General features: G+C 38.9%; 1 protein-coding gene across 2 annotated transcripts in view; it reads right to left on the reverse strand.

Annotated features, from left to right (window-relative positions):
• ARHGEF12 (Rho guanine nucleotide exchange factor 12) overlaps positions 1-14,406 on the reverse strand; it is a 144,120-nt gene extending 129,714 nt beyond the window's left edge. For both annotated transcript variants that reach the window (XM_082659429.1, XM_082659428.1), the window contains exon 1: positions 13,850-14,406. In XM_082659429.1, coding sequence (XP_082515555.1) covers positions 13,850-13,881 — 32 coding nt within the window. In that variant the 5' untranslated portion in view covers positions 13,882-14,406. The remainder of the gene's footprint in view (positions 1-13,849) is intronic.
• Between the last annotated feature and the right edge of the window lie 2,723 nt (positions 14,407-17,129).

A 17,129-nucleotide genomic window follows, 5' to 3' on the forward strand; every position in this document is an offset into this window, starting at 1 on the left:
AGTACTTATTAAATAATGATTTGGTTTGTGGGCTTCTTTTTTAAACCAACTATCTGCCTATCTCTGTTCTAGATTCTCTAGGGTTACTAAGAAAATGCAAGAAAACAATTCATAGCTCAAAAGAGTTAATAGGTTAAAAAACAACACACTGAAATATCTCTTAAGCAAGTTTTCCAATGTTATGGCATAAAGAGTGGCTAGACTAAAACGATTCATGCCACGGAATTGTCAGTAACAACAATAAAAAAAATCATTTACAAAGAAGAAATGAAGATTAAAAGTAACAATGTATTATGGCACAGAAGATGCATCTAGAGCTAGAATAAAAGGGATATTTCTTTAAGTGGCAGAAAATATAAACTAAATGACAAAGAGAAGATCACTACTATAACAAGAAATCTTTAAAAAGAAAATATAGTCTCCATGACCACTTAACCAAACATAGATACTTGCTAAGAAAAAACTTAAACCCAATTTGCTTATATCATTTGTTCCACAAAGGCCCAATCACTTACTATTAAAATCATTCATTTGCTGCCTTTTCTTACTCTTATGTACTCAGTATAACAATTTTTTGAGTCACTTCTGTTTTGTGTGCCTATAATAAAAAATAAATAAATAAAACTTGTATTAGATGGGCCTTAAAATTCTTTTATTTATTTATTTGTTTGTTTGTTTGTGTTGGGTCTTCGTTGCTGCGCGCGGGCTCTCTCTAGTTGCGGCGAGCGGGGGCTACTCTTCGTTGCGGTACGTGGGCTTCTCATTGCAGTGGCTTCTCTTGTTGCGGAGCCTGGGCTCTAGGCACGTGAGCTTCAGTAGTTGTGGAACACGGACTCAGCAGTTGTGGCTCGTGGGCTTCAGAGCACAGGCTCAGTAGTTGTGGCGCATGGGCTTAGTTGCTCCGCGACATGTGGGATCTTCCCGGACCAGGGCTCAAACCCATGTACCCTTCATTGGCAGGTGGATTCTTAACCATTGCGCCACCAGGAAAGTCCCTTCAACTTCTTAAAAGAACTTTGGAATAGTTATAATGTAAAATGACTTACAAGCAATACATATTCGGCTTCAAAAAGTCCAATGTTTACAGATGTATGTATATATTTTCAAAAAATGAGTAAGAAATGGAAATACAATGTAGCCATTTTTTAGAGGAAATGAGACAAAATCCCTCTGGAAAAGGGAGTAAGTAAATAGGCGATTAAGAGTAAAAAGAATAAAACATAGTTATGAAATTATAATGTAAAGACAACACTTTAATGGTTTTGTTGAAGACAAAATCCACTTTCTGGGTTTCATCCAACTGATTTAAAAGATCCACTGACTGGTCCAGATGAGCCAATCATAGTATAAGCAAACCTGAGACCAGTAGGCCAGAAGAAAGTGGGCATTGGAATCATAATCCCAATTCTTCTGTTTAGAAACAATGTGACCGTAATTCTTCTGTTTTGAAACTATATGACCTTGAGCAAGTAGTGAAGGTCTCAGAACATCATTTTTCTCCGTTTTAAAATAGGAACAACAACATTTAACTTACATAGCTGAGAAAAATTTAAAAAGACGATGCACAGAGAGCACCTAGGACAGTGTTCAGCATTTAGTATGTACTCAATAAATATAAAATCCTTTACCACATCCCAAATTTCCTTATAAAACTCAATTTCATCTCAATTTTTGTTTGTTTGTTTGTTTTTTTGCGGTACGTGGGCCTCTCACCGTTGTGGCCTCTCCCGTTGCGGAGCACAGGCCCGGACGCGCAGGCTCAGCGGCCATGGCTCACACGCCCAGCCGCTCCGCCGCATGTGGGATCTTCCCAGATCGGGGCACTAACCTGTGTCCCCTGCATCGGCAGGCAGACTCTCAACCACTGCGCCACCAGGGAAGCCCTCATCTCATTTTAAATGTTCATTTTTCCCCTAGTTTCACCTTGCCACCTTTCTAATGTGTAAACTATTAGAGCAACAAGTCATCATGACTTAAGCAGTCTTCCTAATAATCAAACTACTGTAGTTTCCAGAATCTTCCACTGATCAACTCATCACCATATTTATCACTGGATGACAAAGTATAGGCTTAATGGGTTGCTACTACCTTCAAAGAGGTAGCTAATGAGTAGAGAGGTTCTCCTTCAAGTAGTGACTAAAGCAATGCCTAATCAATAAAATGTGATTTCTTCTATGCAAAAGCAATGGACATCTAAAAGCTTCTTAAATTTCAACCTATTCCATGCCCTTTTCATCTTAGTTTAGATAACTCACCAAAAAACAATTAAATTGAAAAATAGAAACGAAACATAAAAAGATAATATATGATAAAAAGTAACATTAATTTTTTTCTTTAAAAAATAAGATAAATTTAACAATTATGATTTCATACCACTACTTCACCAAAACACACATGACTTCCCACCTTAACCTTCAACACTAATCAATGAATATCACTCTTACGGGTAAATTTCTTAATTCTTAAATGTAAATCAGCAGGTAACAAGAACACAAAATAACTCTGCCAACACAGTGACCTACACAGAGTAGCCATTCAATATTTAACTGAACAAATGAATAAACAAATGAACTGATGTTGTCCAGACAGAACTGGACAAATTCTGAGTGATCTAAAGCAGATTTAAAAGTTGATTGTCCTAATAAGAACCTGCTGTATAAAAAAATAAATTAAATAAAATTCAAAAACAAACAAACAAAAAGAGGTTGATTGTCAATCCTAAAGTCTTACTGATTCTGTAACTAGAGATGTTATTGTTTCACAGTCTGAGTTGAAATAACTGTCTCTTTAGTCTATTCCTCACTTGCAAATGCACCTTAATTCTAAGAACAGCCTATAATTTGAAATATAAGAGAAAGGGAATATTATCACAGCAAGGAAAAAACACTGTCACAGCAGTAGCAGCAGCAAATACATATGAATTAAAAATCATTTTAAATGCATAGATCAAAGTTGTAGGAAAACCTAACTAATTTCTGAGGTTTAAACAATAAGAGCTATTATAACTTACTGACCTCTTTAATGTACTTAAATACATTCTCATTTAATCTTCATGACGACGCTAAAGGTAAGTGATATTATTCCAATTTTTACAGATGAGAAAACTAAACTGTTGTTCAGAGACGTAAATTTGCCTGAGGTCTTCCAGCTTGTAAGCAGAACAAGTCTGACGCACCAAAACCCAGGCTCTTTTCTCTACATCATCCTCATTCATTTCCCTTTTACTACTCCTCTCTTACAAAGGCTAAAAAATTAAAACTAATATATATATGTAATTAAGTGCTAAAATATCTTTTCCTTTAAAAGCTGCTTTTAATCTCTAACGAAGAGAAAATCTCAAAAAGAACTCTGCCAGGGAAGTCAAAGTTAATATAATTACTAATATTTATCAATAGATATATTTTACTTAATTCTTTTTTTGGAAACAAATTATACCTTGTATCCTGTTATGCAATAATTGCATGTTAAGAACCTTCTCTCTCTCTTTTTTTTTTAACTATTCACATCCATTTACTAACACACCCAATTTACTTTTAATCACTGTCTCAAGAATTCTGATCATGTAGGGCTTCTGGATAAATACACAAGAAGCACAAGTAAACACAAATACATAAGTTACAAGAAACCACAAACCGTTCCCCAAATTACACAATAAACAAATGCAACTAAAACGCAACCAAAGTGCAAGTATATTATTCTGACAAAGGTACTAACAAACTATTATCTCTGAAAATGAATGTTTTTCAATCATGATACAACAGAAAAATAATATGAACAAAAGGCAAATCAAAGAGTTATTCTCCATGGGAAAAAAACTGCTTATTATTATTTTTATTAAAAATAGACTGTATTGCCCCAAAGCCAGAATCAATCCAATGCCAAGAAAAAATCAAATTTAAATAAAATTTTATGTGCAAATCAATGATAGCCAATTTTCTACTTCAGTCACTACATGGATTCTGAAATGAGATTAACAATATAACTTAATTAAAGAAAATGAAAACTACTTGGATACCTAGAAAGACCACTTTAATCTAAGTATTTCTATGCACAGTGAAAGAAGCCAGTTAAGAAAACATAATTAGATAACACTATACTAAAATAAACTATTTTCTTCATGTTATATACAATAATTTATTCACTAGCCTGAATAAATCCTCTTTGATCACCTCATTGTCACCTGCCAATCTACAAACTGAAGAAGGGATTATATCTGTTTTAATTTGATTCCCACTGTTACATAACACCCCCTCCCCAAAGAATGTCGTGTGAAACTTATGATTCTAGATCCATAATATAATGTCTACTACTCCCATAACCATAGAAATGATAAGTAAACTTACTGTATTACACTATATGCTAGTAAAATCTATGAAGTCTTGAGTCAAAATGGAGGCTTTAAAAAGGCCCTCAGATGAACTAACCTAAGCAGTTGAAAGTGACTTTAATTATTTTTAAACTAAAATTAGACAGATTCACTTCCATACTTTTTATATCATCTTAGGGATCTCCTTAAAGATTTGATAGAACCTTTCTCTGCACAGCAAACAGCAGAGGTGAATACAGAATTTTTATAAATGATTCTGATGTTTGTCTCCAGAGTAAATAACATCACTGACTGGGAACTCCCAGAAGACTTAGAGCCATTAAGGGCTGGGATTCCTTTCAGTTGGCATCATTCCAACAGAGGCTCAGTGAGAAATGGAACCTCCTGCAAATCAAATCTGTTGCAATGTTATTTTTTCCAGAGGTTAATTACCTGCTTATACCACACACACACACACACACACACACACACACACACACACGCACTAAAGTAGAGAAAAGGAGGAACTGGAAAAATAGATGACATTCTGCTGTAAGCCTCCTCCAGAAACACTCAAAATGAAATCAAAACAACTTTCTGGCTGTCAAATCCTAGACATACTTCATGAACCTCCTTTCCTACTTGACACCTGTCAGTCCACAGTACCATTACCTCCAACTAAATAGTAAGAATTTACTAAAAGAAGTTACACTTTCATATTTTATCTTTCAGAGATACTCAGTGAAATATTTATGGGTGAAATTATGATATCCAGCAACTGCTTCAAAATAATCCAGTGGAGAAGCAGGGAAAGGAAACAGATGAACCAAGATTGTCCATACACCGAATGTTATTGATGAGAACATGGAGGTTTATCATACTATTCTCTGTACTTTTGTATATGTTTGAAATATTCCATAAAAAAAAACTTTCACATTTAACAAGCATTTATTGATCACCTCCAGGGGTAGACTATATTATTGCTCCTAATAATTCACTCTCCCGTTTCCTTCCTTAAGAGGATTATACAGCCTCACCCATTATCATTTGACTTGCAATGCCACCTGTGGGAGGAGTATACATCCGTGGCCCACTGACAATGAGCGTGACCATATGACTGCTTTGGCCAAGGACATGTAAGTGATGTAATGTACACCTTGATTGAGTAGAAGTTTTAAAAGCCATTGTATGTTTGCATGAGCAGTTTTCCTGCTCTTTCCCTCTGCCACAGTAATAACATATTGGGTTCCAAAAATGCTTCAACCAATCCACAGCTGACAAGATGCAATGTAAGCAAGGAGTAAACCAGTAAGCCACGGATATTTGAAGGTGTTGCTATGGTAGCACAACCTAGCAAAAGCTGATAGATACACCTACTACAGGCTAGGTACAAAGAATATTAAAATATTATAAGAATGTTTAGGAAAGTAGACACACACAAAAATGAACTATAGTTATCTTTGAGAGGAGAGTCTGAGAACCAGAGGGTGTATACGAATAGGGCTAAGATCAGAGGGAGACTTTATATAGTATTATATCATATTATCTATCACTTGAATTTTCATGCGTGTGTACGTGTGTTTGTGCGTGCGTGTGTGTGTGTGACCTGTATGTGTGACCTGAATAACGTCATCTGGACAGCTGGATAATTTGGGCGATTTTTTTTTCTTCCTTATGCTTTTTAGCATTAAAAGGGAATAAAAATATAATAACGCAGATAATAATTGATTAAAAATGAATAAGAACTATCCTCCTACCCTTAAGGAACCCGAAAATTAGTTGCAATTTAGCTTTAAAGAAAACTTCTTTCCATAAAACATTCATTGTTAATTCTTTAAAGTGGCAAAGGCTAACTGGGAAAACAACGTTTTTAAAAATTAGGAGTATAACACATGCAATTCTATCAGTTCGCTCATCCTAAGGTTTCAGCAAAGCAAATACAGGGTTTTGTATATGCGTGGTGCAGCTACCGATCTCAAAGGAAATCCTCTCAATTACATTATTTTAGTATGCCAATTAAGCTGCTGAAGAAGCTCGCTCTAGGTGTTGAGATTTGTGAATAAGCCTTAACCACAGACGAGCCTTAACTATAGACAAGGTATCTACTCCACTAAGTTAACCCATGTAGGGTAAAATTATTTTAAAAAGCATTAGAAGAAAAAAGAAAAGGAAAAAATTCTAACCATGACTCTTGTGGTGATTAAACAACACTTGAATGGTTACAGAAGTCTCAAGGCCAATAAACTAATGCTTTACTACATGACTATGTTTTTACTTAAATTTGAGCAATAACCTGCAAATATGATTAGGGACATGTCCACACTTTTCATCTTAGGATCTCAAAGCACTTTACAAACATTAATTTAACCCTCATATCGCCTGAGAGTTAAGTATTATACAACATTATAACCATCTATCCTGCCACTAAAAAATATTTAAATACCCCTTCAGCAGTACTTGCCCTGAGGAGGTCTTGCCCAAACAGCCAATAAGACAGGAAGTAAGCTGACAGTGCATGGCATGTGCTACCAACAATCTCTGAAAAGATCAGACCCTTACCCACAAGAACCACTTCCCCTGAGTAAACCACAGAGACTGTACAGGACAACCACAACAGATCAGCTTGTGTCTGGAACACAGGCAGAGTTTTCCATCTAAAATCTATGGAAGGATATGTCTAAGCACCTTCACAAGGTATATGTATTTAAGTATATAAGTATATTTGGGGGACTTGTTACTCTTCTGGACAAGACATAGCTACCTTCTGCCTTGTATGATCAATTTCACATATAATTTATTCAGATGCTGAGAAGTCTCCAGTTTTTCAACAACAGAATAATCTACATTTTCTGAATCCACAGAAGACCTGCAAAATCCTCCTTAAGCTCAAGTGTGTGAACCTAAGATCAGCATTTAAATGTAATATTTAACCAAAACTGTAGTCTCAGAGCAATACCTTTAAATGCCTACAATAGGCAACAAAAGACAAAGCAGTGTGACAAGTGGCTAAGAGTAAACATTAACTAAACCAGGTTTTCTTACATATTTCCAATTTCTTCATGAATTGTTACTCACAGTCCCACGACAAGAAATCTACTTTTTCACTGCCATTATTAGATTTGCTTCTCTCTCAACACTGGGAAGCCACCCAGGCCTATCATGTGACTGTGATCTCAAAAACCAGGATTCAGCACTTGAATCAGTAAGAGATCCTGTTTTGGTATGAATCTAAACTGTCAGCTGCATTGGTGCATGTTAATTTAGTATGGAAAATTTAGTATATTTCTCCTTTTACTTAAAGTCAGTAATGCATTCTTATGCAATTTAGGCAAGGCCTCTGACCTTTGGCACCATCATGAATTACCTCTGCAAAATCAAAAGAGCTGAAAATTATTCTTGGTACTAGCTTCATAGGTTTGTCTTGGAGTTAGAAACTCTCTTATAAACTTCTTTCTTATAAGGCTATCTTGGTACTCTAGATATCCTAAGTAGAGAAAGTAAAATGCCCTAGATCTGGCCTGTTTCCAAAATTCTGAAGTTTGAGGAAACAAAATCACTAGCAAAACACAAAAGAACAAAGACATCTATTTAAATAATTTTAAACTAAGTATCAACGATAAAGGTCTACTAATACAACATTCAAAAGCTTTATAATCTTACATATATATATCTTATAATAATTTAAGTACCCACTTTTCCCTTCTGTTACTTATCATTAATAACAATTCTTGTAAATACAGTAAGAAACTAAAACATTATTTCAACATTAATAACAGTATATCTTACTCAAAAAATAGTGCTAAGCATTGAAAGTCTATTTCTTTTCACCAATATGTAGAAATAACAAGAAAAAATAAAGTAAAACAACACACGCACAAACAATGGAAAAAATGACACACAATTTAAGATAAGACTGAAAAACCACCGCAAAAAAAAAAAAAGAAAGGAATAACAACTTACAGATGTATCTCACCATATGGTAACAGAGATTTTACTTTAAAGCTACAATTACATCTCTTCACTTACTTCTAAGTTCAGAGATGTTTCACCTTCATTTCTGATTAATTTTCAACCAAGGATGGCTTATCATTTGCTACACTTTTGACACATAACTGATAACACTGGTTACATTAGGGGCACTCATATTGGAAAGAATCACTTCGTAAACAAGGCTTTTATAACATGAGTAATTGCTTAATTAGTCGATTTGCTAATTATGCTGTTTATATAAACCTGTTTGGTTTTTTTTTTTTGATGGTGACATGTCCCGCATCCATTCTAAAAACTATCTCAAGTAAAACTGAGTTAAAATGATCTTGAGAATCTCTTTACTCATAATTTTGGGCTATGCCTGGAGAAAACTGAAGACCCTTGTATTACAGTAAAACTAAACTGGAACTTGCTGTTCTAGCATATGGGTAAACATAAAATATAGAATATCATACTTTGCAGTAGGACAGCGCCAAAAGAAAAAAATCACTTTGCATTAGAAGAGCAGTTGGAGAAAAGTTAACAGAATATTAAGAGGAACAGGTTAATTTTAGACACGAATCAACAGAACATACAACTTGGCTAAGCAAAGAATAAGGGTGGGGGAAGGAAAGGGTGGTGGATAACCGTCTGAACCATTCACAGTCACATAAACATAAAATGGGAGGAGATCATTATTTAGCCTGGTAGAGCAAGTATATACAAGTAACAGGACAACTTAAAAGAAAAGTCTGTGCTAAAGATCAGGAAAAACTTCCTGACTACAAGATCTATCAGATTGTTGTTCAGTCTCCTGAGGAAGTGACGAGAGCTTTATCCTCTAGAGATACTTAAAATTAGAATGGATAAGGTACTAGAAAGCATCCTGTAACAGAAAAATCCAACTCTGATTTAGTCAGCTTGGAAAGTTACAAGAGAAGTAGAACAGAAAAAATACACATAGAAAGACAATAATTTAAAGTGAAAAGTGGGGGACTTGAGAGCCAGAAAATCTAGGTCATAATCCAGTTTTATAATCTTGACCTAAGTGCTATGAGTTGCCTAAAGTGTAAGTGATGACCTGCCTCACGTTGAGCTGAAGAACTACACTACTATTGGGTATCATTACATACATCAGGGTATTTCACACAAAAGGAAACAAAATATTTATAATTTTGCTGATTTTAAAACTTCAGTTCAAATACCGCTATTCTGAAGACCCTTAATTATTAAAAGGAAAAGGAGCACGTCTTCAAATGAAGCTTTAAAACATCATCCAAACCAAGTTTTAATGGTTGAGACTTAATGAAGTTAAGCTCCCTGTTTGTGAAAATGTGGCATGGTCAATTTCTAGGAGATAAGCAATTATATGATAAGAAACATTTTTAGTAACTTTGTTAGACAACCATGATGTAAAAGCGCTTCTCCAATTACCTCTGGAAAACCATTAATATATTCTGCTGCTTCTATAACCCGTATCAGTATGGTAGGCAATTCATACCCATTTCTAGACAGCTTTCAGAAGAGGCAATCACATTTTGTTTACTCAAAGATTTTCCAACTGTTTTCCCTAGAATCACAATGCTCCACAGAAAAATATGTAAAATCCATCATTTATGGGTTTCATCAATGTATGCCTCAAATATCATTTCCTAAATTGAAATTTTTAAAAAGTCGTACATGTTAACTCAATGTCATATGCTACATTTTAACAACTGGAAGCCACTAATGTGTTAAGTGGTATTACCAGGTTAACATATTTTTGTAATGATTCAAATAAAGCTTCTCTTGTCATCTCACTGAATACATATGAACATCTTATAAATGTGCCATTTATCTGTAAGACTATAGCGCTGTACTTTTAAAAAACTTTACTTCGGACTGTACATGTTGACTCATGTAAAAGTATACAAGTGAATCTACTACTGCATACCTGTATGAATCAGGATTTTAAACTGAACAACTAGAAGAAAAGACAACATAAAATTGAATACGAAGCTAGCACTGTGATCCTGGTCCCCACTTTCAATTTGGTATTTATCAAATGACTGATTTTGTAAGTGAATGTGACAAATAATCTCACCTTGCAGATGACTCAAGCAGCCTTGAAGATAGCACACATACAGAATTTTGTTTTGTTTTGGTTTTTAACCAAAAGTATTCTTATATGGCAGTGTTGGCAGAAAAAGTATCATGAATGAAAACGCTAATTACTGGGTAAATGCATATAAAGCCACAGGTTTCCGGACTCACTTTAAAAACTTGCTTCAAAAAAAAACAAAAAACACAAAGAACAAAAAATCTGCTTCAGTTAAACAAGCTTAAAGCTGACCTTACAGTTTTTAAAAAAAAAAAAAAAGCCAATATATTTAAAACCTTTGTTTATCTATAAAGCAAAAACAACAAAATCCACAAGTCCTAGACAAAAGTTCATTTACTTCAACAAAGACCTTTATAACAAAATCCCACCTGTATTGTCCCTGAAAACTCATTGTTCTAGAAGATAGCCTGAAATAATTTACTCAGTCCATTGAAAAAGCATTCTCTCCTCGTATCCCTCAGAAGAAATTCCAATTGCCACACAACCCCTAAACTCTCAGGGAGACACAAGCATCTAGGAGGATCAGAAACAATTAGGATATATTTTAGGACTGAATGCAGCAATCAATGTAAACCGAACAGCAGCAATCAGATATTTCTACCACTTTTAAAGTGCTGGTTCTAAAAATTGAAAAACATAGTCTCCAGGTCTCAAAGAAGTTACAGAGCAAGACACTGGATGGTATTCAAAAGCTGGTTAGATTTTTGTTTTTTTTAACAGTTCAGATACACTACATAAAAACAGTAGCTACCGTGAACACACAGTTTGAGTTTTAAATTGATAACTACGCCTTTAAAAGGGGGGCTGGAGAGCCTGAGGAGTAGAGGATGAAGAGGAAAAAAATGGTAGTAAACAAATGTGTTAATTTAACTGCAAAATAATAACAGGACATAACAGAGTTCTGAGTATCCAAAGTAACCAATCAGAGCCTAAACATAGCTGAATTCCATCCCAGCCCCAGCACGTCCCTAACACAAGAATAAAACCCTTCTTATCTTGTTCAGCCATGTGTCGCCTGCCACAAACTGCAAAACAGAACAACGCCCAAAACCAGCTAGTCTGATTTCAACTGAGGACAGACAGACTCTGTAGTCAGAAGCACCACAATGAAAGAACTCTAACTCACACAGCTGGCCTGGTGGGTCAGCACACTCTACAAAACAAAGCCACACCACATACAGTACTTCAAACTTGAAAGGACCTTTAAAAAGGCACTGTTAATTTGCCAATAGCTCTAGAATCAGCAAAATATACCTACAGGTCACTGGAGTCAGACAATGAGAAAAGAGGATGAGGTAGGTAAGGCTGAGAAGAAGCTAGGAACTATTCTATACTCATAACTTTATTAAGGCATCCTGGCACAGAAATAACACTAAACCAGTACTTCCAGATTTCACCCCTACCTATGTTCAAATCAGGGACAACTACTCTCCTAAGAGCCAATGGATGCTTGATATTTACAGAATAAGATATGTTTAAAGAAAAAGCAATGGTCACATAAGAATAAATCTTGTGGGTGGGGGGGGAACTAGTAGTAAATTCCAAAGAAACACAAATCTATACTGTCTCAGCAATGCACATTAAATTAGGTGGCTTTTAAAGTCTTTCTTCTTTTAAAGAATATGTGAAATCAGGCAGCACCTGAACTCATCCAAGAATATTAATACCCAAACCAATTTGCAGATTCATCTTAGAATATTCATCTCGTAATCCTTTGTGCCTAGCACAGTGCCTGGCAAAAAACAGGCATTAATTAATTTCATGCTTATTGTACATTTTTATCTCATCTAAGTTACAGAAAATACAAATCCCAAGATTTTATTTCCAAGATAATGGAAAGAGGAGGAAAATCTCTGAGAAGCAAAGAAGAAGAAACGTCATTACTTGGAGGCTTTTAGGTGATTTTCATGCAGAATGAGCTAGTGACCCTAGGTTCTGTTTCTACAAAATTAAACACCCCTACTATTGCAATGAAAACTACCAACACCACATTGGTTCCTAATAAGACTTGTCTGCAGGGTCAACAGAGAAGGCAAGAATTGAATGAACAAGGAAAACAATTAACCCACACACCCATGAAAGTGATTTCTCAGAGGCAAAAAACACCCTGAAAGGAAAAGGAATGGGAATAACTAGAAGAAATCAAGATAAGCATTGTTGCTACTCGTATTAAATGTACTCTGAGAAGCTGAAAATTAAACACAGTAAAAAAAATACACAAAGAAATAATAGTTTAAATATTTAATGGAATCTCTTAGGTGAACATTCACGTGATACTGAAAAGCATCAACAGGAACAGGAAATTCTGTTTCTGGAGTAGCTGTTATGGTATGACAATGGAATTTGGCCCTTTTAAAATCAACAAATGAGTCTTACAATTGGGTGAAACTCTCTTATTAGGAAATTCAACTACTTTCTGCTGGAGTACTATTGTTGTACTTCTCATCAAAGTGCTTTCTTTGGGCCCTTACTTCAGTTATTTGATCTTTTTTTTTTTTAATGATGTAATAGTTTGAAGGTTGACCAAAAAAAAAAAAACCTGACTGAAACTTGGGACCTGGATACAATGTCATAATTAAACTGATAAATAAAATGTAGTAAAGGAATATGCTTTTATCACTTAACCTAATATTCCAAAGAATAACTCTTAAGAGTAAGGGAACTCCACTGAAACCACAAATGGTTTAGCTCAATTCACCAACCACCACCAAGCAACACAGTTAAGTACTATAAAGGACTCACCCAACTCAACAAATCCACCTGCCAGCTTCTACTACATAATTCGCTTAGGCTTTACACCCCTTAAATGCAAATGTTTCTGGAATATGAAATCCTAAAAATGCAATAATTAAGATCAAGCCCCATGATGTTCCCGAGCCCTTTTTCAGTTCCTTGATACTGTTCCCACCAGGAACCTGTGATTTACTAGTACTTCCAACATTCTGGAAAACTATTAGATAATAAACACTGTGCAAGTCAATGCTTCAAGGGCATCAAATTCATAAATCATGCGGCAGTCTCAGAGTGAAGTTCACAAACAGAAAGTCCTAAAATGCAACAGGCTCTAGAGAACTACGGGACAGGAGTAAAACTGATGATGCACCAATACCCCAGCCGACATCGGGCACTGACTGACCTTCACCCAAAATGACCTTCCTCTCTCTGGTTCCAAGATCAGTACAGAATCCTAATGCACACTAAGGGCAGAAAAACACAATCGTGGCTTTACCTACCCCTCCTCCGAGAATCTGGAGAAAAGTTTCTCTCCAGAAAAAACAAAACAAAACTACGTTTCCAAATTCAATCAACCGGGTAACTTGGCAGCAACCCCAGACTAATTGGAGAGCTCGGAAATAACCCTCTGTCCGCTGCCTGTCAACTTCACTCGGCAAAGGCAATCAGCAATCACTGACCCTCCTGCTAGGTCGGGCCCCATCCTGGGAGGCTAAGCGCAGGGGGAGCTTCATACCAACCTGTCGGTGATAGTAGACTGTGTGCCACTCATTGGGGCCCTTGGCGAGAGGTCCTCCTTTTATCCAACTTGCATTTTACAGTAACACCTCCACCCCACCCCCAGCGCTCTGGGATCAGGCCCGACTCCGTAGGGGACACAAGAGTCCAACTCAAAACTCCATTCAGTCATCTAGAACGTCCGACTGGAAGTGGTCAAGGAAAGGGGATGTGGGTGGGAGCGAGGCAAGTTATCTCCCAAATCAAACCGAGCAAGTCCGCCAGCAGGCGAGTTCTAGAGCGAAGGAGCGATCCTCCTCGGGAAGGCACCGGAGAAAACTTTGTCACGGAGAGAAGTCGGCGAGCCTCGGGGAAGGCGGCCCGGGAGTCCCTCCGGGGCCGGGGTGGGATCGGCTCGGGGCTGGATGTCGGCTCCTCCTCGCGGCCTTGGGGGCCTGAAAGTCTCCGCGCCGGGCCGGGCCCGCTGGGCTCCGCTGTCTATCTGGGGCTGCCGGCCGCTCTTGGCCGCAGTCTCGGCCGCGTCTCGGGCCGCCCCGCGCCAGGCGCGCGCGGCTCCATGGCCCCGGACCGGGGGACACCGCTCGTTCTCCTCGCCGCCCCCACCAGGCTCCGGGCCGGGACAAGCGCGGGTGCCGGGCAAGGGGGGGTCCCGCAGCCGGAGGTGACAGGAACCTGGTCTCTCAGCGCCGCGGGCTGCTACCCATCCCTCGGAGGCCCGGGCTCTTCCGCGGTCTGCACAGGCGGCGGCAGCGGCTCCTCCCCGACGCGCCGGTAGGCGACGGTTCCCGCGAGGGGCGGGAGGTTCCCGTCCGACCCGGCCTGGAAGCACCAGCGCCGGAGGCCGGCGGCGACTCGGAGCGCAGGGCCGGCTCGCCGGGTTCTGGGGCCCTCGCGGGAGCGCGCGCGGCAAGCAGAGGAGGCCGCCAGCGGTGGGGGCCGCGCGACAATCGCAGGCGCGCGCACGGGTTCCGGTTCCGGTTCTGACTTCCCGGCCCCGGCCGCATCCAGCGCGAGCTCTCTCTTCCCCTCCCCCGTCCACTTTTTTGGCCTCCTCCCCTCTGACTTCGGGAAGCCGTCTCACCCGGGATCCCTCCGCGGCGCGCCGAGCCGCCCCCGCCGCCCGCGCGACCCGCGCTCGCTGTCCCGCGTACCGCCCTCCGCTCGCCGACCGCGGATGTGCGCCGCCCCCGCGCGGACGCCTCCGCCGCAGTCTTGTTGGAGGGAGCGAAAAAGTAGTTCTGCGGGGCGGAGGGAGGTGGGTTCCGTCTGGCTCTGGGAGTTCCACCCGCCAACCCACCGTTGTCCCCAGGTCCCCGGGAATGCCGGAGATCTGTACTTTGGAGTGTAGTTTGCACCAACTCGGCTTTCGCCTGAGACCGCCAAAGAGCACGCCCCCAATCCCAAGGAGTTGTGGATAAGAGGCTTTTTGGAAATTACCCACCCCCTTGTCCTCGAAACTTGTATTCTTTAAGGGAGCATACTTGTTTTCCTTTTCCGATAACACGCACATACTGCTTTTGGCCGATGGAAGCGAACTCAGATCCGGGTTGCCGGACTCCACTCCTCTCTTGTGAAACAAACCCCAGCAAAGAGAGGTTTTGGCCTTGGCCGCTCACCTGGGGCACCTGCTGGCCGCATCCCAGGGCAGGGGCCGCCGCACACCAGTTTTCGCTGCACGCACAGGGTTAGAGGATGGAGGTGTATAGGGCTGGGGAACTGGAGCCAGGATTTCTTCGTATAATGTTGCTTTTAGGCTGCTTCTGCCTTGGCAAAATGATATGTATTATTTGCCAAATTGAGCAAGCATGGTGCTTTCCACAGCGACTTAACAAGCTTGTTGTGGAAAGAAATGGGAGCAGAAAATAAAATATATTTATCCAGTAAATAGCATTACAGTTCTCTTTGAAGAGTTCCCCAATAATATTTTTTTTCCTTCTGGGTAGATAGATTTAGATAACCGTCCAGTTTTGATTGCATAATTCAGGATTACAGCGATTCAAGTACCATGTATAATGTATTTCTTCAATTCCGCCTGCAAACATCTGAAGTGGCTGTCTCTTTATCCAACTATTTTCAGACTTTTGAGTTCAAACCTGTATTGATGGGTAAGGGTCTTTAGCCTCTTTGTGGAAATCAAGTGGCAAAGCAAATCTAACAAACAGTGGACGTGGAGAGGGGAAACAATTACTTCTTAACAATGCTGTTTCTAAAAGTCAATCCGCAACAGTGCATAAAAGGATCATTATCCCTGAATAGATGCATGAGCTAAGGCTGACGTTAGAACGGGTAAAAAAAAGAAAAAGATAAACAGAGGCCAAAGATGACTCTTTATTGCTTGATTTTTTTTTTTTTTTTTAAGTTCAGCGCACAGCCAGCTAATTTTGTAATGTTTATTTTGGGAAAGAATAGAAGCAGATTAGGGTTCCAAGCCACTTTCCTAATGATCCAACCAGGACACATTGCCACCTGCTGGTGTACCCTAGCATGATAATTCTATCTTGAAAACTCATAATTGCACATTTTCTATATGTAACTGGAAAGAGCTCCATCAATCTACAAAAAATGACCAAAATGCAAACCTTATCCCCAAACGTTTGTCTTTCTTAGACATACTAAATATCTTTTTGGCCCTATTCTAATAATTTTATAGTGTGGGTATCAAATTAATTGGACCCAATGACTCATCAAATCATGCATTTTAAAAATGAGTTCCCCTCTTCTCTTCAAGAATGCCTCACTACACGAACTTCAGGAATAAAACAAACTGGGAAAGTTTCCTAATTCACCTTCTCTTCCTTGCATACAAAACCTCTTGGCAGGCTGCTTTCAAGATCTTTCCAAACTTAAACAGACCCAAAGTTCTAGCTGTGAGCAAAGAGGGCATTTGCTGTGGGAAAGCTTCAGAAGATGGTAAGCAAAGGATTTAATTAAGTCAGTCGTTATTCACTCCAGAGCTATTTTTTTTAATGATGAAAATCTCTATATTCAGGCACAAAGCTCTAATGGTAAAAAATGTCCCTGAAAGCCTCTTAACAGCCGTTGATAGCTCTAGACTGTTTTGAGTCTGTGTATAGAATACCTTCAGAAGAGTCACACCAATTTAAGCAGAACACACGCCCCAGGGACATTAGTCCTTTACCTAGAAAAATGACATTGGTGACACCATCCACTGTGCATGCTCTTTGAGAACGTTTTCCAATGGGGGGTAATTCTAAACTACATCCTCATGCCTTCATCCATTCTTTCAACCTGCTTATTGAGCACCTACTATGTGTCTAACAC

Source organism: Grampus griseus (genome assembly GCF_964374135.1).
Source record: "Grampus griseus genome assembly, chromosome: 8".
NCBI lineage: Eukaryota > Metazoa > Chordata > Mammalia > Artiodactyla > Delphinidae > Grampus > Grampus griseus.